Source organism: Idiotropiscis lumnitzeri, chromosome 6 (genome assembly GCF_059441095.1).
Source record: "Idiotropiscis lumnitzeri isolate Australia: NSW breed Sydney's pygmy pipehorse chromosome 6, RoL_Ilum_1.0, whole genome shotgun sequence".
Taxonomy (NCBI): Eukaryota; Metazoa; Chordata; class Actinopteri; order Syngnathiformes; family Syngnathidae; genus Idiotropiscis; species Idiotropiscis lumnitzeri.
In genome coordinates, this window is record NC_142396.1 from 16,702,893 (window position 1) to 16,729,498 (window position 26,606).

General features: G+C 40.3%; 3 protein-coding genes across 9 annotated transcripts in view; 1 reads left to right on the forward strand and 2 right to left on the reverse strand.

Annotated features, from left to right (window-relative positions):
* Window positions 1-273: 273 nt before the first annotated feature.
* Window positions 274-4,621, reverse strand: LOC148335422 (uncharacterized). Its single transcript, XM_088299057.1, has 4 exons — window positions 4,530-4,621; window positions 4,241-4,436; window positions 3,289-3,480; window positions 274-2,767 (listed from the first exon to the last, which is right to left on the reverse strand). The coding sequence occupies exons 2-4, from the start codon at window positions 4,422-4,424 to the stop codon at window positions 2,460-2,462; spliced, it is 684 nt and encodes a 227-aa protein (XP_088155183.1). The 5' UTR covers window positions 4,425-4,436; window positions 4,530-4,621; the 3' UTR covers window positions 274-2,459.
* Window positions 4,622-5,576: 955 nt separating this feature from the next.
* Window positions 5,577-23,032, reverse strand: accs (1-aminocyclopropane-1-carboxylate synthase homolog (inactive)). Of its 7 annotated transcripts, XM_088299128.1 has the most exons (17): window positions 22,876-23,032; window positions 20,800-21,287; window positions 20,584-20,697; window positions 15,031-15,716; window positions 14,884-14,943; window positions 14,705-14,775; window positions 14,564-14,633; window positions 13,745-13,811; window positions 12,704-12,801; window positions 12,313-12,390; window positions 12,075-12,175; window positions 10,664-10,753; window positions 10,513-10,558; window positions 10,237-10,378; window positions 9,188-9,330; window positions 8,875-9,028; window positions 5,578-6,575 (listed from the first exon to the last, which is right to left on the reverse strand). In XM_088299128.1, the coding sequence occupies exons 2-17, from the start codon at window positions 21,224-21,226 to the stop codon at window positions 6,160-6,162; spliced, it is 2,763 nt and encodes a 920-aa protein (XP_088155254.1). In that variant the 5' UTR covers window positions 21,227-21,287; window positions 22,876-23,032; the 3' UTR covers window positions 5,578-6,159. The 7 variants fall into 7 exon arrangements, with proteins under 7 accessions (XP_088155249.1, XP_088155247.1, XP_088155253.1 ...); XM_088299123.1 differs by having other exon boundaries at window positions 5,577-6,575; window positions 20,584-21,266; XM_088299121.1 differs by having other exon boundaries at window positions 5,577-6,575; window positions 20,584-21,287.
* Window positions 23,033-24,055: 1,023 nt separating this feature from the next.
* Window positions 24,056-26,606, forward strand: part of furinb (furin (paired basic amino acid cleaving enzyme) b) — a 70,842-nt gene continuing 68,291 nt past the window's right edge. Inside the window, exon 1 of the mRNA XM_088298825.1 lies at window positions 24,056-24,813. The gene's annotated coding sequence lies outside the window, so the exon portion shown is untranslated. The remainder of the gene's footprint in view (window positions 24,814-26,606) is intronic.

Here is a 26,606-nt window from a genome sequence, read left to right on the forward strand (position 1 = left end):
ACAAATAAAAATAGAAGATGAACACTGAAAAGAATAACACGTTGGTGCAGTATGGATGCAGAGGCTGTGAAACAATTTGTGGAGTAGGAGGCACAGTAATCAGGCAGTATTTTTAACAAAAAAAGACAACCATGCTCAAATGCATTCTGTTCTTCATGTTAATCTTTGGGCGGCACGGTGGCCGACTGGTTGGCAATCCGGCTCCGGCCTTCCTGTGTGGAGTTTGCATGTTCTCCCCGTGCCTGCGTGGGTTTCCTCCAGGTACTCCGGTTTCCTCCCACATTCCAAAAAACATGCATGGCAGGCCGATTGAACACTCTAAATTGCCCCTAGGTATGAGTGTGAGCGCGGATGGTTGTTCGTCTCTGTGTGCCCTGCAATTGGCTGGCAACCAGTTCAGGGTGTCCCCCGCCTACTGCCCGAAGATAGCTGGGATAGGCTCCAGCACCCCCTGCTACCCTAGTGAGGAGAAGTAGTATTGAAAATGGATGGATGTTAATCTTTGATGGTGTTACTTGTAATTACAGATAATCAACATATGCTCCGAGAGGCTCCACCCAGTTCAATAAATAGATGGTGTAAAATGATGTGTGATTGAAAAGATGTGTGATTATAAAGTAGCTAAAGGGGCACAACAAGGGCTTGTTTCACTTAAATTACTTCGTTAAGTTAGTTTGAATAAACATATTTTACCGAGTGTCTGTTCTATTTGGGGCAGTACTCGATAACAAAAAGACTTGATTACTGTTTCATGGTTACTACATTGGACACGAAGCTGTTTCTGAGCTTTGCACTGCGATCGCAACTATTTTGCAAATACATTAGGCCAGATGTAGAAAATTAAATATTTATGTGATAGTTCTTCACAGTTTTTCGCATTTAACATAACGCATAAGCAACACATTTACATTTGTTTACATATTTACGAGTCATTCCAAAAGTGCACGGTGAGCATTTGGAGGCAGTGAGGAAAACGCACATGGGGGTAGCCCTACCTTGCTCGTCTTTGTATCTGCAAAATTGTGACGCCAAACAGTGTGGATATTTGACTTGAATTTATTCCCACTTGAAACATGAAGTGAACATTTGTGGTCATCGTAAAACTTTAGACACACATGCAGACAGTGCATTTTTGAGACGTGTAAATGACATGGCATCGTCTTTAAAAGACGTCTCCATGAAATGAAATCTCCAAACATTTGCACCTCCTCCCTCCTCGATGGAATTTCTGGTGGGAGGAGCAAGCATGTAAACAGAGGCTATCCACCCGCTCCCATCCTGGTTTTGCCATTTCTGTATGCATCTATTTAAAGAAAATAATCGGAATTATCAAGTAAATTTTTATCCATCCATCCATTTTCTACAGTGCTCACATTTACACCTATCAATAATTTAGTCTTAGATGAACCCAGCATGCGTGTTCTGAAATGTAAGTGGACGCCGTAGTACCTGCAGAACAGCAAAGGAAGCATGGGGAGAACATGCAAACGACACAGGAAGGACGGAACAGAGATTCCTACCTAAAACCGCCGCACTGTGAGGCAGATGTTCAAAACGCCTGTTCACCACGTGTCGCACGTGATGTTGTAAGATTACAATCTTTTACCAAGATCCCAAATAACAAAAGCTAAATAGGATGTCCACTCACTAACAGATTGCACCCTCTGATGGCAACAGGTGTACAAGTGGTGGAGAGGGCCGCATTAAAAGCGGTTTCCGCACTTTAGGTGTGCTGACCATGGTCCATTTTGGGAGAGCAGGTGAGACCAAATTAAGTTTGAAGTGATGGAATTGGTAATATTAGTGGGAAACAAACAATTGCAAAAAAACAAATCTATCACTGGTCATTTTGGTGAAGGAAGCATCTGCATAAATGTATGCAATGTTTTGTTGATTTCATTCAGCCTGAATACCCAATCCGAATAACATTGTGTTTATTACATGACTTGGAATGGCACCCGAGAAAAACCTCTCTCAGAGAGGCCAGCACCTGACAATTGTCACAGTGCGCTAAGATGACCAAACACAAGAAAATGCTTCGTTGAATGACTTCTTTGTAAGCCGTTTCATCTTTCAGAAGCTTCCAAATGGTATTGTTGAATAAACAATACATCGCCATATTTTTTGTTTCTCCCATTTCAGAAATGATTACCCGAGCACAAAAGATCACCGCTCATTTTGTACACACAGAAGTGCAGCCTTTGAGATGATGTATTTAAAGACGCAAAAGAAGCCATTGCAATTGAACTCAGGTCCAATAATGCCCATTGCATGTGCTGAATGAATCTATTTGCACCCAAACCGTTAGTAAATCAGGCTTTAGTGTTTTTTTAAGAAGATGCCCTCAATATTCATTCTGCTTTCATCATGCCATCGATATTCATTCTGTTTCCCCATTGAGGCGGAGCATATTCATGTGGACTATTACACGGACACAATATCCAAGGTTTGTAGCCCATTCAAGGAACTGACATATACCTCTTTGGAGCTAACTTACTTTTACTGAATAAAGGGTGAGGACAACCATCACTAAAGCTACGACTCGGCCGAGAAGTGACCCTCCATGACTCCACTGCCTTTTCCAGGTCTTCTAGGATGTCTGGCACAATAGCTTGCTCGGCGAGAAAGATGATCATTTCCACAACCAACAGTAGGAACCAGCCGAATGCCCCCAGCCAGTAAGACGAGCCTAATATGGTGAAGTCCTGGTAGATTTCGTCGGAGTGCTGATAGGTGAAAATGGACCAACTGAGTAGGAAGAAGAAACCTGCCAAAGGAGGAAATAAAAGTGGTAAAACTAAGAGTCACAAAATGGAAAACTTCATTAAGGCCTATTATTAGATGCCTAGAGCTTTACAAAAGTGTTTTTTATGATAATGAACCAGAAAATTAACAAGTCTATTTAAATACATGCTGCCCTTGAGGGTATGTAAATGCAGCACATTAAAGTCTTCTTGAATTGAACCCAAACCAACACAACAAAATCTTTTTGGATGTTAAAAGAAAGAAACAAAGCTAATTTTAGGACTATGCTCAGAAAGTGTGCTATATTTAAAAGTCATATAACAAGACAGCTACAATGTCCAACTAGATCCAGTTGATGGATGTCTTCTGTGTTCTTGTGTATTTAGAAAAGAAAAGAGAAAGTACTACTGAAGCGCGATACTGCCAATTTGGAGGAATGTTTTTTGACTGGCAAATACATTTGAACAGATTCGCAAGTAAAAAAAAATCTGACGGAGTTACTCAGTAAAATGAAAGTAATCTTAGGGCATGTAATGCCATTACCTGTAGATAACATGGTGAGAAGCAACAAGGTGGTGGGATAGAGGGCCTGCCCCGCCATAAGCAAAGAGCGAGTGTTGGAGTAGGAGCGCACTGTCTCTGATGTCCAGCAGAGGGCGAAGACCAGCGACAGAGCCCCCGTGCTGAAGGCCAACAGGAAGGACAGAACCGCAAACACTCTCTCTGCTTCCAGCGCTGCATCACAACAGGGACAAAATAAAGACATAGTGGACCTCTCCTCAAAAATGTGCAGATCAAGCCCAACCAAATCAAATAAAGTGCATCATCTTCAGATTTCTTGCAACATGGATTTGTTATCATTTTGGCAGAAAATGTACCCCTCATTTAAGTGACAAAGCAAAAAGTCAAGCATTTTGTTCCCAGTATGTTTCTTCACTTTATAGATATCAGATATCACTAGCATTTTGTTCTCACCAAATCCCTTACACCAATTAACCAATTGAATTCTGAAATATTTAGTTGTCACCATTTTCCATAACTTCAAACATTGTCATTGTGACCTTTGGATGGAAACCTTGCCTACTTTTTGGAAAAATACATTTGACAGGCCTGTAACAAACATGTCGCTGGAATATGGACTTAGTACAAAACACCTCCTCCACATCAACTGTCAAACATGATAAATAGATTAAAAATTTAAAAAACATCTAACGTGAGGTTTTTGACTACTTTGAAGCTGTTCACGTGCATGTTTTCTTTTTACCAAATGTAAGCGCAGATGGTAAAAAGAATGCACCTCTCAGCACAGCAGCAAGCTCAAACTTGTTTACATTTTCAGAAAAGGCTCCAATGTTTACCATGTGGGATGACTCCCTAAACCTGACTCGTGGCAGAAGCCCTATTGCTTATGTTTAGCACAAAAAGTCAGAAGATTGAATTTGACATGGCTTTATGTTTGAAAGCCATCAGACACTAATAGTGACTTCATGCTCACCATTGAAAATCTCATCAATGCTGCGGTCACCCTTTGTGTTATTCCACTCAGTCCAGAGTCCGCCATCCTTTAACCAGAAGGGCGTCCAGACTGCATAAGACACAAACAGGCAACCACTAAGCCCCACACAAGATTGTGTGAATCTGAAGCGACTGATTGAGTCTTTCAACTCTGGCAACTTCATATTTAGAGAGCGCTAAGAGAGGGGAAACAGAAGTGAACATTTCAGGTAAACAATCTCAACGATCACATTATTAAACACTAACCAGTAGAATGATGACTACCTTACCTTTGTTCAAGCTGCTAAAAACAACAGTCCAAAGCTAAATTGAAGCATCTCAGGCTTTCTTGGCTGTACGTCTACTACACCTTGACTCACACATTCATTTTTTTGCAGTGCTCAACCCTCAGACCAACCTTTTTGTTGTACTCCGCCTACACAGAAGTGGAAACTCCAGTGTTGTTGTATCATATTTCTGTGACATCTCTGTGGCCCATCATCTCACATTGAAAGTGAAACATACAAATGTGGTAGGCCCACTTGAGGAAGTACAAGTTTGTGGGGTTAATATAAAAACATGCAAAGAAAGTGTGCAAATTAAAAACTAAGTGAAAAGCGACCCACTGATTTTTATGTGTTACAGAAGCAGATGCACGTGAGAGAACGGTGAGAAAAGACCACCCTCGATTGTTCAAAGCGTCATCACAAATTGTTACCCTTTGTCATTTAACTATCGCCATCCACGCGTTCCATTCTTAAGGCAGAACTGCGACAGCCCACACAATTTTTTTTGAAGTTGTACAGTAAAACGTTAATTTGACATCAAATCAGAAACTCTGAAAGTATATACATTTTTTTAAGTTCTATCGTTACATGAGATGACAAAATATAAAAAAAAACATTATCAACATGGGAAAGAGCGTTGGGACACTGCTGTCTTTTAAATTACCTATCGCAGTTTGGAAAGTCCCCTTATCCACAGCATTTTTCACTTTCCATTTCCAATTTGAATTTGGACAACCTTTCCTTCTAACTTTATGAGAAAAGTTTGGAGAAAATCTTTTTCTGTTCAGGCAAGTTTGCCACGGTGTTCAAAGTAATGTCCAATAATGCTTGGATGAGTCTAGTGTGGTGGAGCCCAGGCGCCCTGGCCTCGAGCTTATCAGTTTTGGGAACCACTACAACAGAAATTGTGAGCCAGGGCCTCAAGTCTTGTATCAGTGAGTTGGATGAGTCAATAAACTTTTTTTTTTATAGTCACAAACATACAGACAAAAGTGTAAGCTGTTACAACCACAAATGAGGAACAAGACCTTACTCTTTTCAATTCACTTCTTTAATGGTGATGGCTGGTGTTTATAATTATATAGCAAAGATTATCAATACATATTTAAATACAGCCAGGTCAGTATTGCAAATGAGAATCTATTCTCAATTGCTTTGCTGGCAAAATCAGGGTTAAAAAAAAAATAAAATAAAACATTGCGGTTAGGAGTGCAAGGAAGATTTTAAATTAAAGTAAATAATCTCATAATAAAAAATGTCTTTTGTTTCAATTACATTTGGCATTTAATAGAGCATACAAATATCATGTGCAGCTCTAGCTGTTGTAAAATGCGCTATACAAATAAAGTTGTATTGGATTATATTGTATGAGCATGGATACATTGCAATGTAAATCAGTCTCCTATCAAATCTCAACTATAAGACATCATTGCAGACAGTCTTGTCTCAAAGCTGCCCAGTTCTTTCCACACCCCCCCTCAAAAAAACAAATTAAAATAAAATAAAATACAAAGACATAAATCAACTGCCTCCTGTTGAGTGTTCATGTTGTCAACATAAAGTGACAAGAGGGATTCTTAAGTGCCGCTCGCTGTAATTTGGCAGCCACATCTTCGCCCGTTTATCCATAACTTTACTTTCTGGCTTGTGCCAACAGGGTTTTAAACACATCAAGAATCTCTGGGTCCTCCCCTGCAGACCGCTCTGGCGTGTTCTTTTCCAACCAATCGGTCGAGCGGATTTGATGCTTGAGCGTACCAATCAGAGAGTCCAGGCTCTCTGCAGGCTTAGAGGCTTGGCAGTCCAGCAACACAAACTCATCAGGGCCCAGCGAGCTTGTGTCAAGAACAGAACTCGCCTTCTCCTTCAGCTGGTCTGATGACTTGCTCTGGGGGGATGATGTTGAATTTTCAATTGTAGCATTGTCTGAAGGTGCGCGGCCCTCTTTCACTGGTCTCGTGGTCTCCTCACTGGCTTCTTTGATAAAGGAATCCCTGTTGGTACTGCTTTCTTTCATTTCTTTTAAGGCCTCTCGAATTCTTTTCAGTCCTAAAACAATACAAATGAATTGAACACAAAACAAGTCAGCAATTGGTATCCAGTTGAGTTGTGTCAACTGATATCAAGACAGGATAAAAGCAAGTTACTGTATATCAAAGGTATTCACTAATTTATTTTGAAGTTAACAAAAGGATGAGTGCTCATTTTATACAATTACTCGAGGAACTGCTTACGCCTAAAGCTCTAGATCATAGGTATTCAATTAAAAGTCACAGAGGTCCACGACTAAAATTTCTTCCAATTAAAAGGTCCGAACCAAAGTCCAACTTCCCTTAATGTCTAACCGATGTTCACATTTTTATATAGTTTCAATATTTAGTCATTTTCAACAGAGCGCACTTATATACGAAATATTTAGCAATGTTCCCATTAAACACCTTTGCCAGTCAAACAAATATAAGGCGTTGATTTCACATTCAAGAAAATGTGGCTCCAGGAACTTAAGTTTGCCACTTCCAGAAAAAAACAGTAAAATATCTCTGGCAGAAATATATCAAGTGCTAAGCATTGAGATAACATTTTATCAGCCTAAAAAATAACCGAAAAGCCAAATTATCCAAGTAAAACAGGTCAACAATGTTCAGTACACAATCAATAAAAATGGCTGTCCTCATGAAAAACTAATTCAAAATGAGCTTTTACACCACCTTTTCTTTTGAATATTTTTTTAACATCCCTTAATGAGAAAAATGAGCTTTTACACCACTTTTTCTTTTGAATATTTTTTTTTAACTTCGCTTAAAGAGAAAAATGAGTTTGTGACTGCCCTGCCAGTGACTGAAATCTGGGTTGGAACGGAGTCAGGGCCATTGGGATTTGGTAGATTATTTCACACATCTGGCCTTTGTGTTTTCCTTTAAATAATGTTTGTGCAACAGCATTTAAGCACTCCTTCACAACTTCCCCATCACTGAATGTTTTTTTATGTTTCCCCAAAATCCACGATACTTCTAGTGAACATTCGTTTGCATGCCGCTGGGCTGTAAACATCTGTTATACTGCACTCGAAGTTCGATGTTTTTGTGTGCGCTCACCTCAAACTTCAGCGGATAACTTTGCACAAAAAGGGCGGTGCTTTGTTTCGTAGTGGCGCTTCGCAATGTTGCGACGGTTTCGGAGCATATGATGCACACTGGTTTTGAATCGGCTGCAGCCAGAACCAAACTAAATTTCTCCGTCCATTCAACACGCCTCGACCTTGCTAACTTTTTTAGCAAGGCATACTGTCAGCAGCACTCTTTTCCGGTCTGCTGCGCAATTGGCAGTGGATCGTAAACAAAAGATTTGATTGGCTCAAATCAGTGACGCATTTTCCGTATTAACTAGAATTGCAGCGCCAACGTTTGCGAATGCTCTCTGAAAAAATTTTTTATCATAGATTGGTCATGGGTCCGGTCCGAACCATCGCGCGGTCCGCCATTTGGTGATGCCTGCTCTAGATAAAAACATGAAAAGGTAAACTCCCCTGGGTAGCTTTTGTCATCGTATTTTTTAGTAGAGAAGCAGGAAATCTCTTCAGGAAAAAAAAATAGGCATTTCTTCACCGGAAGAATAAGTACATTTTATAGACTGAAATGTTCTCAGTTCAAATTGATACTGTTTTATAAATGTTATGTAACATTGTTAGCGACACTGCAGTGCTAATGACTGATGACTTATAAGATATCCTCAGCTCGGCATTTTCTAATTCACAGTTGTGCATGTTTTTATTTTTTATACTAATCTCCGTTATTTACTAAAGAACTCACTTTTTCAGTTTTTGTGCTGAGGCCAAAGCATTAAAAGTGTTGCTTAGCCGCCATCTGGTGGCATTTAGGTGCCACAGAGTTATGTTGACGTAAGTTGAGGAGCTTCATTTAGACAAAAGTAATTTTTTTATGCCACCCTGGGGCATCCATAGGCAAATGTAACCTTATTTTCGGGGGGGGGCGTAAATTTCTTGACGTTCACTATTTGCGGCAGAGCTTTGTTTACTACCCCCTACAGTTAGCAAGGGTTCATTACAAAAAATATATATATATATTATATATTATAATTATATATATATATATATATATATAATTATAAATATATATATATATATATATATATATATATATATATATAATTATTAATATATATATATTTATATATATATATATAATTATAAATATATATATATATATATATATATATATATATATATATATATATATACACAACAACAACAACAAAAAACACTGGTTAATTTACGGACGATCGCATATACACAATGGGTTATAAATAAATAAATAAGATAATAACAGACCAAGTTGAAGGAGGTGCTGATGGTGGGAAAATACGATGCGAAACCAGCCAGGTGTCGAGCAGGAGAAGGCTTGCCCGCAGCTCAATACAACTTTGTGTTTGAGGAAGCACTGCCACATACACAACTCCTCCTCACATGATTGGGATCGAAGAAACTAGCAAAACAGATAAGGAAGTGACATCAAACCTAGTGAATAAAATTTTTTTAATGACAATGACTTTCTCCTTGCAATCCAATTACCCCCTGCACAAATTAGCATTTGATTATCAAGCCAAGCATCCACAGCATCACAATGTGCCCTTGGTCAAGTTACCTTCCTGAAATCAGCCCAGACATACAAAGCAGCAGGCCTGTCCAGGTAGGGAATGTCCATTGCCTGCAACTCATCCGTCAGGTAGCAATGAGCCGCTTTCAATCTGCTTCGGTTCTCAGGCAAAAACTCCTTGCTTATCCACTCTACAACACCACAGCGTGTTGCGTCATTAGCTTCACAGCAGTAGTGAACATTGTTTTACAAATATTTGTACAGCATGATTTGCGGCACAAGCTGAAAGCCACAAAGATGTCCCTCGGAAGTAAAAGAGACACACGTTAAAGCTGAACAATACATTTTGACCTCAACTATGAAAGCCGATCTTCAACGGCCAGGTTTGGCAAACTTAACAAAGCAAGTACCACTCAATGAAGTGACACTCTAGTGTGGGAAAGGCTATTTTCCACTGTATTAATGTCGGCTCAGAATATTTCAAATTTGATTGTCCATTACTGACTTGAATTGTGATCAGACACACCTTTGGCAGCAATCAAACCTCCATTCATATGTTGCGTCGGCCAAAAGGCTAAAAGCAAATGTGTTGTAAATGTAAATGCATATTATTTCGTTTAATTGGGGCTTGGTAAAATAAGTGAGTGTAGTACACGATTTCTATGTCAAAACATAATTTGAGTTATTCACATATTTGAGCGGTTGTTAACCATTTAAGCAATGTTACAAGAATGAGTGTGTATGCTGTCCTGGAGAGAAAAAAAATGTATCTAAGCTTTAGAAAAGACAATGAACAGTTTCATCACATGTCTGTGACATGCTTTCATAACCCAACTCAACAACTTCATTGAACAATCAAGTGTATGCCACTTCTTTGCAAACAGTTCTTCGTGTCACCATCAAATTTTAAATTTTGATCACAATTTCTTTGCGACAAGAAAAAAATGTTTGAGACCAACAAAATTGTTGCTAGGTGCACACACACTTGCAAACCTTTGCCGCTGAGTGAGATACGGCATTAAAGGACCATGTTCTTTGCAAACAACATTTAGGTTAAAACTACAACAGCATGCTTTCTACAAAGCATTGAACCATACCTCTGTCCTGAAGAAGTTGAGCAATCTGATGCTGAGTTGTCCCAGAAATACCATGGAATGAACCCAACTTGGCCAAAGCCTCCACAAGGTCTTGGTTTTCAGTATACAAAGTCCCTAATCTGCTTCCAGCCATTGCAAAGTCCTGGAAAGGGCAAGATGAAGACAACAAGTGAAACAGCGTTGACAGCAAATCTTTTGCAAGGAAAAGCAGAGAATTTACAGTTCTATCAGGAGTCATAAAAAAAAGCCCTCCAAATAATGCAGCACAGCACGTACCTTGGTCAGCCCCCACATTATATGTGTCCTCTGTGGGTCAGGCAAACTGAAATAAGGGTACATCATTAGCAGTTAAGAGGTGCTCTTCAGCCATAATTATCATGATGAAGGGTATACATGAGTAATGATGAAGAGGAGAGGTTCGCCGTACCTTTCCAGACTGAGGACGCTGTGAAATGTTACTGATTCATCAAAGACCGTCAGCATGTAGACTTCATCTATGACGGCATGGATCTCGTGTCTAAAGCAGAAGACATATACAGTATCTTTAGGGCAACATACCATCCATCCATCCGTTATTCGAACCGCTTCTCCTCACTAGAGTGCAACATACAATATGTTGTGCAAAAAGTATAACGATTGTTTTTCAGCACACAACCTGACATACAGTAAAGGTGTAATACATGAGTTTAAAAACACAGATTTATGGTTTTGGCAGCTGCATAATCGTGAAGGTAAACAGGAGCTTTTGTGCTGGCAAGACCACTTACAAATCAACAAATTTAGGACCTTCCTGATCACATTGTTGAAACTGACAATATTCTTATTTTTAAGAAGGCTGGTAAAACACCATAAAGAACACTGCTCACTTCTCATGAAACCGAGGCGCTCAACTTTAAAATGACAAGGGGAGTATGTGGGTTTTTTGGGAGTTGCGTGACCTCATGGTATTTTATGTAATCTTCCACTCATCTATCCATTTTCAACACCACTTGTTCCCAAATTTGGCCTACAGCTGACCTGGAGCCTATCCCAACAAATTTTGGCTGAGAGGTGGGGTATACGCTAGACTTGTCAGCAGCCAATCAATGCGCACATATAGACAAACCATTCACACTCAAATTGACTATGTTTAATTGCAGTCAATAATCCTTTCAAAACTCAAACATTGGCAGTATTCTCACGTAAACATGGCCAAGAACCCGAATATAATCATGTGGTAACCACTCACGACTGTTACAGTTGGATAATGATTTAAAAAAAAAAATAAGTAAAAAAAAAAAAAAAAAACATTTATGCATTTCAATGGTCATCAATTATTCCCAGATTTTCATTATTTTCACGCCAACCAATCCCTGTCCCCTGTGAATAGTTTGGTTCCACTGTACATATTTAAGATAGAACTTGGGCCGGGTATAATACTGCCCTTTGCTACTTTACGTTGTCAGTGATAAGTCTAATATATATATATATATATATATATATATAAATATATATAAATATATATATACACAAAATAAAGAAAAATGGGGGGAGGGGCAAATCTGAGCATGTGGTTATTTTGTTGTTTGCTTCAAACCATTTGTAGTTGAAAAGTGGATCTTTCTTTTACACATGCACTGACAAATGTATTATGAAAAAAGAAATGTATTAGGAGCATGTGTTTTGTCCATATTTAAAATGGCATTTTTGTCAGACATCTGGTTAGAAGGTGCGTCGTCAGATGTGCCCACTGTACATTTCTAGAGAGGTATGTTGACGTTTAATATCCGCTACATGTCACCCTCTGTTGTTATGTTACGTCATACCTCAGATCGAGTTAACTGTGTTGCAAAACACACCTTTTGGCAAACTCCAAGAAGGAAAGCATCTCCTTTGGGTTGTAGATCTCAGCAAGAGGATTGTGGGGATTCATCAGTATAATAGCCCGAATGTTCACCCCCTATTTGGAGAGCAACATTTACAAATCAATGTAACAGGATGTGGTGGGATTTTTTTCCCTCGTTTCCAGAATTTGCCATTGATGGGTCAACACTTTCTCAAAATATTAACTGTAAAACAAACCAACGCGTGGATTACCTCTTGCTCAGCCTTTTGTATTGCCTCCTCCAGTTTGCTCACGGTGAGGTGAAAAAGTCGACCAGCTTCGTTACCATCCTATAAATGTTTTTCAAAAAAAGAAGGCAGGTCTCAACATCAACAGCGTACATGCAGTATAACATTGAGTGGTGCACCATAAGCTAAAGTGCAACATGACAAAGAGGGTTGATGAATTTATATAATCAATGCAGTACAGGGGACCCCCAAAGTTTGTGGGCATCTCATTCAAAAAACAAAATAAATAGTGAGCCAGAGGTTGAAAAGGTGGGTTTGCAAATGCCGATCAGGAACATTTGGAGGTCCAACTGCATACATAGCAACTGTTTATATGAAGCAAATAATAAATTCAAGATGTACTGTATGTTTCTACCTCACAGTCGAGTGGGACATGAAACAACTTGACATCACTATACAAATGCAGGTCTTCAGTAATAGCACCATAGAAAGGACTGGGAATGAGAATAGCATCTACAAAAAAGACAAAAAAAATACACATTGTGTTTTGACAGTCAATGCAACTTGGATGTGGAGTCATTTTCTACTTGTTATACAATGCAATATATATAGTGCTTAAAGGGGAACTAAACCTAAAAAAAATGTAAAGCAAAATTACACTGTGTGTAACAGCACTAGAGGATCACAGTAGGCTATTACAGCTTTCATGGAAAAAGAATTAAACAAAATAATCAGTCAAAATATTGGACACTATGTTGAGTGAAATCATTATCAGCTGCAGACGGGAAGTGATGAAGCCTTACTTGCAAATATAGCATGCACTGAACCATATCAGCTGACAGATTTCAGAAAGTGATGAGTCTACTCATTGGATTTTGTGGAGATCACGGCTGAGATGGAAAACATGTAGTGGTCATCAGAGAAAGTGTAGTGAGGAGTAAACGTGTTGTACATGAACTTCTTGAGGTGAAAGAGATCCGCAAAAAGGGCTGCAGACTCAGAACTCAGGAAGTCCATGTAGATGATGATGTTTATGATCATGGTATTGCTATTTAACTTTTGTACATGTAATTAGATTGAAAATGTGGCTGGTCATTGCTTAATATTTACTAACTCCATGGTGTTCTTAGCAAAAAAAAAGTGGGTAGGAATAGGAAGTCAAGTCTTGACATCTTGAGTTTAGTTCCTCTTTAAATTACCACTAGCAGATTTTCTTCCCTCCATTTTGATAATAGGCTCCACTCTATAATTGTGTCGCCACCCACCCTGCTACATGCAAATGCGATAAAATTCCAGTGGTAAATGTATGTAAGTGGTGAACCAACGCAGTGGCAATTATGTGTTAAATGTGTGTGTCAGTTGTTACCAACTATTTTTTTTAGTTATATCTTCCACTTTCAATTAAACAGTATGACATTTAAAACAAGCTACGTATTATGTCGATTTGGAGACCTACCTTTTGGGTCACAAATAACTGCTGCAATGGATGAAAAGAGGGAACTACATCCATTCATTGCCACAACCTGAAAAAGTACAAAAATGAACTGCGTTATTGCAAAGTCGAAAATAGGTTTGTTAGTGCCGAGGAGGGCCTGATGATGTACAAATTAAGAAAGTTACTAAACTTGAACTGAATGACGAATTGGCCAATCAACTAACTCGAGTAAATTGAATTGGCAACATCAGCTATAAAAAATAAATAAATAAAAATAAAAAAATGGTACAGCCTTTTTCCCCAATTTCAATTAGTTGGAGACTTGCCCGGAGGCACCCCAGGCAGGGGGTGATTCCTCTCATACACCAATAACAATTTCCTCATTAATTTGTGGTCACATTCATTAGTTTGAGCCATCTTCAATACAGCAAAACTGGTTATTTACTCATATTTAGGGGAAACAACCAATACAGCATGTTACAGGGATACCAATCAAAGTCAAATTTAGGATCCCACCAAAGCTGCCAATAAAATGAATACAACTGTTTGTTGGCAATACTAGTCTGTCGAGGTGCCATTAAGCAAGGCACAGAACCCAGCCAACCTCAAAACCAGAGGCCCATTTCGTGCGCTGATCAGTCTGAAATCTCTATTCATGTCCGCATGTCTCGTATTGCTCTCTGTGCCATACATTTATTAAATGATCATAATGCAACAGATACCAGACTATGATAAACTTGCGTTGGACACTTGTATTAAGTCACTGCAATGTGACGACACCATGGCAAAATGAAGCATTTAACCAGTGACCCATCAGATTATGAAATAAATTCCACTCACATTGTCAGCTTTCAATAGCTTTGGGGAACGGCAGTAGTGAGTTAGAAACTCTGCAATCGCTTCTCTCAGGCTGAAAGAACAAGACTGAAAATGAATCATTTCTACATAAAAAAAAAATCTAAGTAAAGGCAAATCACTTACAAAGCATGCCCCCTCCAGTCACCATACTGCAACAGCTCTGGTTCAACGTGTAGCATGTCAGACTGGGTCAACTGCAGTGGAAAGGAAAGTGAAATTGTACTGTCTTGTATTGTATTCATGTATGACAAAGTTAATCCAAATATGAATAGAATATCAGAACAACATGCAGCACATATTACTCTTTTATGAAGAAGATCATAGCAGAGCTTGTTCTCGCTTGTGCCCATATTGATGACACCCTAGGACACGGGGCACAGAGACAGCTGCAATCACTTTTGTGTTTATAAAACTAATAAATGTTACCGGCACTGGGAAACTGAACTTACATTGGGGTTGTCAATGGCATATCTGTTTGCTAAATACTGAGCAAAACCTTCCTGGAGGATGCCTTGATGCTGTCGAATACTGTTACCACGACTGGACAGGTACGAGCTGGCCACAGGAGACTTTGCACCTCTCGCAGTAGCCAAAGCACTCTCAGATGTCTTGACTGATGGGTGCAGCTCCGACTTTATTGTCCCCTTAGTGGAAGCAGAGTGTGCGGAGGGAGGCTCTGTTTGTGGATGAGATGAGGATGGTGCAGAGGAGGCAGTTGATGTTGCCAGTAAAGCTGACTGATGATCGAGCGGGGACACGGGGCTGTTAGCCGGTGCTGTTTCTGTGGTCACAGCACCCTGTCTGACTGCAGTTAACGCCCCAGTAAGCATGCCAAACAGGCGCAGCTCATGCTGGCGCTCCTGTTCCACTCTCCTGTCTTCTTGCTGCTGTCTCCGCTCATCAGCTTGCAACTCCTTCTCTAGCCATGCCTCCTCCCAGGAGATGAAGCGATCTTCGGCACACTGCTGCCACATGAGGAAGCTGGCAAGAGCTTTGTTGAGGGGGCCCTGGCTGCAGCACTTTCCACTTCCATGGCCACACACGGTTTTGCTTGCCTTATGACGTCTCCTCTGTTTTGATGCAGCCAGGGGAGAGAAGCTCTCCCTAGATGCGTCATGTGGGACAGGAACAGTGCCTAAGTGGGAAGTAGAAGAAGCAACGTCAAATGTGCATATGAGAGAAGCCTGAGATGGGATGAATGCGAAATGACATGCCTCCACACAAAATAAAAAAGTTATTGAGGGGTGGGGGAATCACCTTGAATATAATTACATTAGTTTCTATTAACTCTTAAAATGGAAAAAGACAGGAGGCCTATAGATTCAAATGAAAAGTAATGCTCACTTATTGCAATATGAAAAAATAATTCCAAATAAATCCTGTGCAACTGAAACCCCTACCAACTTCTCCCCCTCACCCCTTTAAAGGACGGTGACGTCAAATCAGTTTATCAATGTTTTTATTTTTATGTAGCTTGGCCGCAAAGGCGTTTTAAAAGAATTTGTAGGAATTACCGTATTTTCGCAGTCATAAGGCGCACTTAAAAGTCCCAAATCTTCCCCTAAACTAACACAGCGCCTTGTAAGGCGACTGCGCTCATTATATGGACAAAGTATCACTCGCGACCATCAACCCTTTTACTCATTGGGCTGTTCGGAGTGCATGTTAGCACACCCTGCTGGACAAAGTGTGAGTCATCTATGCTTCAAAGTGACCATGACTATACATTATGTGACTATGGTGTTTGGGTGATGGTGTGGGAGAAAGCTGGACAAAAGGGCAGCTGTCCACAATGTTGTAGTCTGTCTTATCATTTATGTTATTGCAAGCAAGAAACGTCCCAGGTTTAGACAACAGACAAAAAGCCCAAAGCATAACAGCACATCTCTCAAAACAGCCATGTGATTGGCTGAGGCTGAGTGGCTCCCAAGAAGCCATTGCTATAATCTTTTTGTGTTATTTTTATTTCTTTTGGGTATATTGATGGCATGAGAGATACATGTTTTGTGTTAATCTTATTTCTTTGTTTGCTTGTATGCTGATTTTTTTTTTTTTTTTAAACCGTGACTCTAAGGCAGACATGTCCAAAGTCCGGCCCGGGGGCCAAATGCGGCCCGGGGTCAAACTTAATCCGGCCCGCAGCCTCTGTAATAAAATTAATACATTCTGGCCCGCACATATACAGTACTGAGTGCGCGCTCTTCCTAACTGCTGTTCTTAATTTACCCACTAGAGGCAGTATCACTAAAAGGCATCAGCCCGGGTGACCTTTACCCCCAATTTATAAAATGGCGACAATAAACAAAAAAAGGAAAGTTGACTGCGAGGGTCGACGCTTCAAAGATGTGTGGAAATTGGACCATTTCTTCACAGAAATACGTAACAACTGTGTCTGTCTCATTTGCAAAGAGACCGTGGCTGTTTTTAAAGAGTTCAATGTCAAACGACATTACCAAACGAAACACGCTGACATGTATGACAATTTGACCGGGGAGGAACGCAGCAAGAAATTGGCGCAACTTGAAGCGGGTTTATTCTCACAGCAGCAGTATTTTGCAAGAGCCCGAGAGTCAAATGAGAATGCCACGAAAGCTAGCTACGAGGTAGCAACACTGATCGCGAAGCATTGCAAACCTTTCACCGAGGGTGAATTTATCAAAGACTGCATGATGACTATGGCGAAGAAAATATGTCCCGAGAAGCAGCAAGAGTTTGCCAAAGTTTGCCTGGCACGTAACACCGTAGCACGCAGGATTGAGGAAGTGTCGTCAGACATCAAAAGACAATTGGGGGTCCAAGGAAAGGAGTTTGATTTTTTTTCGCTGGCTTGCGACAAAAGCACAGACGCCTCGGACACTGCCCAGTTGCTTATTGTTTTGAGAGGAGTGGACAATGAAATGAACGTTACTGAAGAACTACTTGACCTGCAGAGCCTGAAAGCCCAAACGAGAGGAACAGACCTATTCTCTTCTGTTTGCGCTGCCGTGGATGACTTAAAACTCCCGTGGAATAAAATTTCTGGGATTATTACGGACGGCGCACCATCCATGGCTGGCGAACGAAGTGGATTAGCGACACTAATATGTAACAAAGTAAGTGAAGAAGGGGGTAGCGCTGTAAAACTCCATTGCATCATTCATCAGCAAGTTCTGTGTGCCAAACATCTCCAATACGAACATGTTATGAAACCGGTGATAAAGGCTATTAACTATATTCGCTCCAGAGCGCTATGCCACCGCCAGTTTCAACAGTTTCTCAGCGATGTTCATGCAGAATATGGAGATGTTGTCTATTTCACTGACGTGCGATGGCTTAGTCGGGGTTCTGCACTGTCGCGCTTCTACTCTCTTAAGCAGCAAATCTGTGAGTTTTTGGCTGAAAAGGGACAACCTATGCAAGAACTAAGTGACCCCATGTGGCTAGCTGATTTGGGTTTTCTAGTTGACATTACAAAGCACCTTAATGTCCTGAACACCAGTCTCCAGGGACCAGACAGAGTCATAAACCAACTATTTTCACACATCAAAGCCTTTGGAATCAAGCTCAAACTGTTTGAAAGACACCTGTCGCAGACCCAGCCCAATACTGCACATTTCTCAGCGCTGCAAGAAATCATAATCAGATTCCCAGAGAGCAATATCAGTGCACAAACGAAGAGGTACGCATCAGATATGAAATCTTTGGCTGAAGAGTTCACACAACGCTTTCGGGATTTTGCAGCTATTGAGAAGGACATCGCTCTTTTTTCATCACCTTTCTCCGTGGTCACAGACAATGTTCCAGCCCATTTACAGCTGGAGCTCATTGAGTTGCAGTGTGACGCCGAGAGCCGTAGTCGGCACCAGCAACTTTCTCTTGCCAACTTTTACAGAGAGCTGGATAAAGGCAGGATTCGAGAGTTTGCTAAGAAAATGTTGAGCTTGTTTGGGTCGACGTATTTGTGTGAAAAGACATTCTCTGTAATGAACTTAAATAAGAGTCGTCTGAGGACACGGCTCACAGACTCTCATCCGCGAGACATCTTGCGCATTAATACTTCTGCCTTTGAGCCAGACCTGGCCTTTGTGCTGCAGTCCAGATCTCAGTATCACCCGTCACATTAATGCAGGCAAGTCATTTGTCATTAAAATAACTGACTTAATTTTGTTTTGTTCAGTCACAAATTCAGACAAGTTGTCGGTTTTCATTCCAGAATAAAATTTTCAATCAACATTTATATTTGATATGTCATATATATCAAATTAGTCCTGCACTTGTGGTAATCATTTCTGTTTTTCAAAAATTCTGTGGACATTGAACTCCCATGATGATAATATAATTCATGTTCATAATATAATTCATGTTCAAATATTATTTGCACTCAAGAGTATAATTACTTCTGTTTAAGAATAAAAAGTTAAGCAAATATTCAATTGCATGTGATGTTCATATTTCAAATGAACCAAAATACATGTTTGATGGTTTAAATGCAAATAAAAAAGCAAAATGTGAAACACAGAATCGCTTGCTAAAATGTGTTTGAATATATTGTTGTTTATGCAGTGAATGTCAGCCGAGGTCGGCCCCCCCCACATTTTGCAACTTCAAATCCGGCCCGCTTTGCAAAAAGTTTGGACATCCCTGCTCTAAGGAGTGTGGTGACCAGTGAAGTCCCTCCCCTGACGTAGTCTTGTAGACTATTGCCATGATACCTATTATTGGTTAGAATCATTGTTAATGATAGCGATCGTCAATGGTATCATGGCAACTGTCTTTGAAATGTGGCGATTGCTTATGGTATTGAGGCTAAGTGAATTGCCATGGGCTGAGTCAGCGCGAGCAGCCGAGCTATTGCTATGCTAAAAGCAGCTGAGTTAGCGCCTTAGGCGCGCTCAGTGTGTGCTTCAAAGACAGAAATAGCACCCTCAGTGCTAAAAGCAGCTGAGCTAGCACCTTGTAAGGCGGGGCACACACTTCAAAGACAGAAATAGCACCCTCAACAGGTGTTGTGCCCTTTGAGGCAGCGTGTCCTATGACTGCGAAAATACGGTAACAGAATTTAATCCGCTGTCTACTTTCCATTGGCCGAATGTTCGCTTTTAAAATTTCTTGATAGCGTTTACATCTGACAGGCAAATGTTTTTTTCCTGCTATTTCCCTTCTCACTTTATATGTCATGGTTTTAATCCTAATTGGATGGTAATTAAATTTAAGTTAAAATATAACATGGCATTTAAAGTGCAGTAAATTGCGAAATAACATCACACTGACATCAAGTATTCAATCTAATATGCACATAAAAAAGAGAAGTACAAAAGTACCAAACAAAAGTAAATAAAATGCCTAAATCATTTAACAGTTTGGATTATATTTTTTAATCTGACGTGTGTACGTTCTCCCACTTTCCAAAAACATATTAGCTTTATTGATGCCTCCAAACTTCCCATTGGTGTGAATGTGAGTATGAAAGGTTATTTGTCGATGTGTGCCCTGCAATGGATGATGACCAGGCCGAGGTTTATCCTGCCTCTCTGGACATGATCCATATCACCTGTGAAACTAATGAGGACAAGCAGTCTAAAAAAAAAGGATGCATTGGGTGAAACATTTCCTTTGTTTACTTTTCATTTAGTATCGATGTCGCTACGCTGTTGGTTTTACCGGTTTACAACAGATTAATTGTTAAATCGGGAATATGCCCCTATTAAGCTTCATGAACCCGGCCGAGATAGAAAAGGGGGCACCGGGTATAAGGTTTTTAAAACTTAATATGAGCATATTTGGGTTTTTGCGGGTATTTACATGGCTGTGGGAAAACGGAATATTGCGACTATTCTGGTTATGTAAAGGTTATTGCCTGCAAGTAAACGTAGTCAATGTTAAATCAATAGTCCTCTGAAAGTTTCATTCAAAATGGGGCGTTATCGTCGTAGAGGACATCCAGGGTTTTATATTTTCTTGAGTTCAAATTTTGCAAGTGGCAATAATGTCTGTTGTACCCTTAATTTAAAAAAAAAAACTACCTGAAGGGGAAATTCTTGAACGAGCAGAACTGTCTCCTTGAGCAAATGTGTCCTCTGTTCCCAGTAAAGATTGTCCATCTGTTTCCTGTTCATCTCCTGATCTGTAACACAGCTCTGGTTGTGCAACATTGGCATTCAATGGAATTTCGTCAGCATTTTCAAGTTTTACATCCAGTGGATCTTCAGTTTTAGGGGGCTGACCAAACAGAAACCCACCTGAAGAAGCTGGACCAAAGGAGGCTAGCGAGGAATTTCCTTGCAGGAACGAGTCACTTCCATCGGGACTCTGAACCAATTGCTGACCAACAAATGTTCCACCCTGAGTGGAATAAGTGACAGCTGGTCGGTTAGCCAAGACCCGATCCATCACATCGTAAAATTTCCAAGATCTCAATTTGTGGTTGTCCTTAATGCGACGATACTCCAGCTTCATCTTTTTAATCTTCTCCCTGCACTGGTCGCCAGTACGGTACATACCCTTTTCGCGCAGAAAGAGTGCGATGCGGTCAAACACTCGCTGGTTGCGCAATGAGCTTTCCAGTTCTATCTGGATAGATTCCTCGGACCACAGTTGGAGCAGTTCCACAATCTCTTGGTCGGTCCAGTTGCTTCCCCGCTCATGCCTCTTGCAACGAGGGTCCATCCTTCCTCTGGCTGGAGGTTACGTGATGTTAAATGCAAGACTGTGAAGAAAAATCCCCCAGCTAAAAAATATCACAACATGAGACACGTTGATCAAGAATTCAAGGACTTTTTTTTTTTTTTTTACATCAATACTTCTACATCTTTAATTTACAAGGTTCGTAAGCATTTATAGCAATAGTTTTCTTTTTTTTCCCCCAAAACACTTCACTCAATTTCCAAGACAGAAAAAGTAACACATTTTCCTTGCACAATCCATATTTAGCAGAGGGTGAGGCTTTGTTTGAATTTGCTCGATTCCGCTTCCAAATGTTTCTCAAGTCTGATTCTTGGTTTAAGTCATAGGTTTAATGTTAACCATTTATTAAACACTAAAACACTTCATTTGAGAATGCGGTGCATGACACGAGTTGAGAAGAAGTTCATTTTTATCTCTCACATGCTTGTTTTCAACCAATCAAGCATAATTAAAAAAGGACATCTCATTACAGAATGATTCTAATAGGGTTTTAAACGTGATTCTGTTGTTGCACAAGGCAAGGGTGGATGGATCTAAGAGTCCATTGATTTTTCTGTTTGTGGACCTGGGAAGGAAAAACGCATTGCACTTATGATTTGATGAAATCGTTTGAACTTCACAATAAATTTTAAATCCATAAAAGTTTTACTTTTTTGGTACTGCACTGTGAATTTCTCAGAGGGCTTTTTTTGTACCCAGTTTTAATATTAAACATCAATTAAAATGCTATGAATGTACTTTTCACCAGGGGAAGGTTACACTTTCACCCAAGCATTACTTCTAAAAAACCTGATGAAAACTAATTTACAATTTAAAACAGCTCAATTTCTCTTTTAGGTATGGAAACCCAGTAGATGCTGCATCCATTCAAAAGCAGTTCTTGTTGAGGAAATTTATCACAGCTGCCTTTTCAAGCAATATACTCGCTTGAGCGTTCAGGACAGAGAGCGTCTATTTAATGCGCGCACCAGGTATAAAATATATGTGCTTGTGTATATGCGCGGCTGAATGTCTCTCGAAAGTGGTCATTCCTTTGGAGTGACGCCGTTTTTCGTGTTTTACCATCTTAACTCTAGACACAACTAAAAATGTCAATTACTTTTACTTCGAAATGTCGCGTAAGACCAAGTACGCGGTAAACTTCTCGAATTTGTAGTTGAGAAACCCCCCACGCCCAATCAAAAGGTTGGCAGAAATATTAAACTTTTTTACTCACCGAATTTAGTGATGCGCTGCAACTCCTTTGCACGATAATGTAGCAGGATGTTTTGCACGGAGCCGAATGCTCATTTAAATGAACAAAGTGAGCCTCCCCTTTTGATCGTGCGTCGACATGCACGCCCGCGCGCACCGAGTCGCACATACAGGAACACGCAGACACACTATTTGCTTTAGGCATCCAAAATGTTATCCACGCAAAATGTTCATGACTTTCCCAATACTTTCTCTAAAATAATATTTTTAAATAATATTTCAAGGGCCCAGAAGTACAATTTCAATTTCAGTACTTTACCAGGTTTTCATGACGTACAAATAATTTAAATTAAATACGTTTTGCACCATCATCAACTTGCTTTCTCTCACCGCATATCAAACGTGCATGTCCTGTCGCCTTCTCGCAAAGGACATACCTGGATTTTAATAGGAGTCGTTTCGTGGCACGTGACGGACACCTGGAAGGGATTTTATTCCGTGTTTGTTTACTATCTGGGAACATGAAATGGAAAGGTCTTGTCCCGACTAAAAGGAACTACATCCGGGTCAGATGCACATGCGCGCTTGCGCATTCCGGTGTAGGTCGCTCGGGGCGGGCAGCCGTTTTACGTTGCCTTTTTACTGGCAACTCCCCCCACCTCCACACCCTCCATGGAGTAAAGAAAGCCTTAAAAAACGTACTTCACTGTTTGCATCCACCATTCAGATTATATTATCTCAGAATCATGAAGCAGGTGAATATTTGAGTTGCACTCGAAGATAGACAGCAATTTACAAAATAAGATTTATAATATCATTCTAAATTAATTATTTTTAATGTGCATTGTGCATGTAACGCTTCTTTCAGACTTATTGATACAATCGTACGTGATAAACTGTAAGATTTTCGCCGCAGAAAATAACACCAAAACGCAGCGTAGAAATCAGTGCATTCAAACAAGGCTTTTTAGACAGCGGCAACGTAAAATGGCCGTCGACGGCTTCACTTCGCGCCACGAGTCCGGTACTGTTTTGTTAGAGCGCCCTCTACCACATTGAGGGATTTAATTCAGCTGTGATTTTAATATATATCCACACGATGACGCTATCACCTTACAGTAGAAAAAAGATCATTTAAAAAAAAAATCACTTAATACCGTATCAGACTGCGTGTTTAAATATCATCATCAAGATGCATTTTCTGTACATGGTCACGGATGGAGTGCCTATCCCAACTGATTACGAGGGGAAGGCAGACTAGACCCTGAACTGGTCGCCAGCCAGTCGCTGGGCACACAGACACCGTCACAAAGTGTGAACCGATCCGACCTTGCCCGCACACAAGTCTGGCGACTTTACCACCACGCTGTCAGCGACAGCCGTATCACTGCCTTTTTTTTTCATAATTCCAAATAAATGTTTAGTTTTTTTTTCCGGGATTAAAAAAATAATTATTTTACCTCGTTTCATGCAATGATATATGATTATAGAAAGCACATGAATCAACAATTCGCTAAATTAATTAATGCATATATAAACGTGACAAAAACGTGCAGCGCGGACTATAAAAACAGGCTCTAACCCCGCCCCTCCCAACAATTACGGTGAAACGTAACAAGCACGCGCTGGATACTCTCGACGCGTGACGCATTTCTTAGACAAAGGAGCAGGTTGGTTGGTTGTCATTCAGCCGGTCGTCAACGCGCTCGCATCTTGCGCTGACCTCCGCAGCTTCCATTTACGTTTCGTCCCTGCGTGTCCACTTAGCGTATGTGGAACTCTTGTCTTATGAGCAAGTAGTCATGACTGTAATGTCAGAAGAACAGCGTTTAATGGAAAAAGGAATTGCTTTCGAAGGTTGAAATCACCCGGCAAAACACAATCATGTTGGGGATGGCAAGTTGGTTGTGGACGACGAGCTAGCATTAGATCTCGTCCAAATGGGTGAATAACGTCTTGAGCCGCCGATATTATAAGTTAAAGGGCAAGTGTCGAGAGAAAGGATCAGTGCCCGCCGATGGGAGAAAGGGATGGAGAGGAATGACGGCTTCGGATTTTGACGTGACATGGTACAAGTGTATTTTTATTCTTGTAGAAACTACGAGTAAAACGTGTTTCCCACAGGGTGGGTCGCTATGGAAAAGTGGGTGGGAGCAACCCAAGCGTTAGCAGAAAGCGCACTTCTATTTTCGCCTTAAATCCGTGCCAGCGCTTCCGACAAGCATCTCACCAGTCTGCCCAGTCAGGTGAATCCGTTCCCAGTGTCGCTTCCAGGCGATGTGATCCAGTGCAGGTGGACCTCGTTCTTTAAGGGACTTGAGAGCACCACAATGGACCCGCTCTCCGCGGCGTGTCCTTTCTGAAGTTTGTTGGAGGTAAGACTCTTTCTTTCGTTTATTTCTGTATATATTTTTAACTATGGCATGCTTCATATCGCCAATTTCAGATCCATTGCTTTGTTTGCCCATTACAACCTTCTTTCTCTGCTACGGCCAGACAGTGCATTAATTTTCTCTCATAATTATCCACGCCTTAATATAACCACCTGCCTCATCAATTGCATTACCTGCGATCGATAGCCAGTAAAATTCACTGTTGGCTTGATTTGCAGAATAACCAATTTGCCCCCCCCCCATTAATGAATCAATCTTTACGATGGTAAACGTCTTTTTAAAAGTAAGGGGTAAACAAAACTAGATTAAAAAAAATAACTTGTATTTTATGGCCTTTGGCTTACATTGTCTCCTTTCGAGATGGGGATGTTGATATTGGTATCAAGGTCACCATAGCAAGATGAACACTGAGAATTCAAGATTATACCTCCGCTGTAATTTATGCAGGTGAATAGCACTGGGATATGCTTAAGTATCATGGCTTCAAAAAAAAGATCTAATGATCCCATTTGACTTACAAAACACACTGTATATTACGCAACATACATATTCATGCAGCTGCTCCATATGTATTTGGAGAGGTAAGGTTGTTGTTTTTTACATTATTATTGATTCACCCTTGACATCAACTCTTCCTGTGTTGATTCCTTCTTCAAAAAGTTTCAGCAAAACGAATCAATGTCAACTATAACTTCATTGGAAATCTTCAGTATTTATAGCAGGCACAAAACAGGAAAGTGGCAGAGAACAATCTGGAGTTCCCACTGTCTAAATCACTAAGAGCAAAATTGGTTCTGATGATGAGTTATTCACTCTCAGCACTGTCACTCAATTTCCAGTGCATCTCAGATAAAATCTCTTTTGCTACTGTGTGTCCTGACTGAGCAACACGCAATATTTTTGTTTTTGTCACCCTGAGCTCCATCCGCTCTTATGAATGGATGCTCACCTGCTGAGTTTCCGCACCATCACTGCAACATTCTGCTGTGCATTCTTTTAGAGGGCAGCCCAAAGCACATTGTGGGTGTTGATTTGGTTTGGGTGCAGCCTGAAATAGAACTCGAGTGCTGGTTACATTGTGCTACCTACCTACATCTCCTAAGCCAACTAGTCACATTTTTACCACAATTTCTTTTATGACTCTTAATCGACTTGGGGAAAAAAACGGTACTATAAAATGAGCTCACTGGAAGAATGTAACATGGGCGAAGGCATTGTTTATTTTTTCTGCAGCCACGTCAAGTTTTGTTGTTGAGTTGATGGGAAATGTTACGGAGTTCCTCAATGTGGGAAACCTCTCTCTCATTATAGTAAGGAAAGTCACCAATACCCGATTTCCTCGCAAGTGATCAGGACATTCTGTAAATAGAACAAGTTAGGCATTTGAAAAGACACTGCAGCCTAGACATCAGGAAATTTGTGCTGTGTTACGTTTGATTGTTCTGAGTGATTATCGCACGCAGGGCTCTGGACGAACTTACTGCAGCGGTTGCCCAACATTTTTTCTTGGTTGCACCAGCAGTAAGGTTAATTGCACCAAAGATTTTGATCACATCACATTCTAAGAGCTGCCGAAGTGTAGAAATTCACTTCTGAACATTTTCACAATTTCATATATTTTTTTTAATTCTGTCATGAATTTTGCACCGGGGTGGCACACAGGCGAGTGTTTTATATACAGTATATTCTTAATATTAATGCTTCAAAAAAACATATATATATTCCGACCACTGCTCTTAATTTGTGTTTAAGTGCATGTCAAGCATGTTGTAATT

Coding starts and splice junctions, on each gene's coding strand:
- LOC148335422 (XM_088299057.1), bottom strand. CDS start 4,424: ATGAAGTTGCCAGAGTTGAAAGACTCAATCAGTCGCTTCAGATTCACA. Junction 3,481..4,240: donor CATTGATGAGATTTTCAATG/GTGAGCATGAAG, acceptor GTTGTGATGCAG/CGCTGGAAGCAGAGAGAGTG. Junction 2,768..3,288: donor TCTCACCATGTTATCTACAG/GTAATGGCATTA, acceptor CTCCTTTGGCAG/GTTTCTTCTTCCTACTCAGT.
- accs (XM_088299123.1), bottom strand. CDS start 21,226: ATGGACCCTCGTTGCAAGAGGCATGAGCGGGGAAGCAACTGGACCGAC. Junction 12,176..12,312: donor TACAAAAGGCTGAGCAAGAG/GTAATCCACGCG, acceptor CTCTCCAAATAG/GGGGTGAACATTCGGGCTAT. Junction 9,029..9,187: donor TCTGGGCTGATTTCAGGAAG/GTAACTTGACCA, acceptor CTGTTTTGCTAG/TTTCTTCGATCCCAATCATG.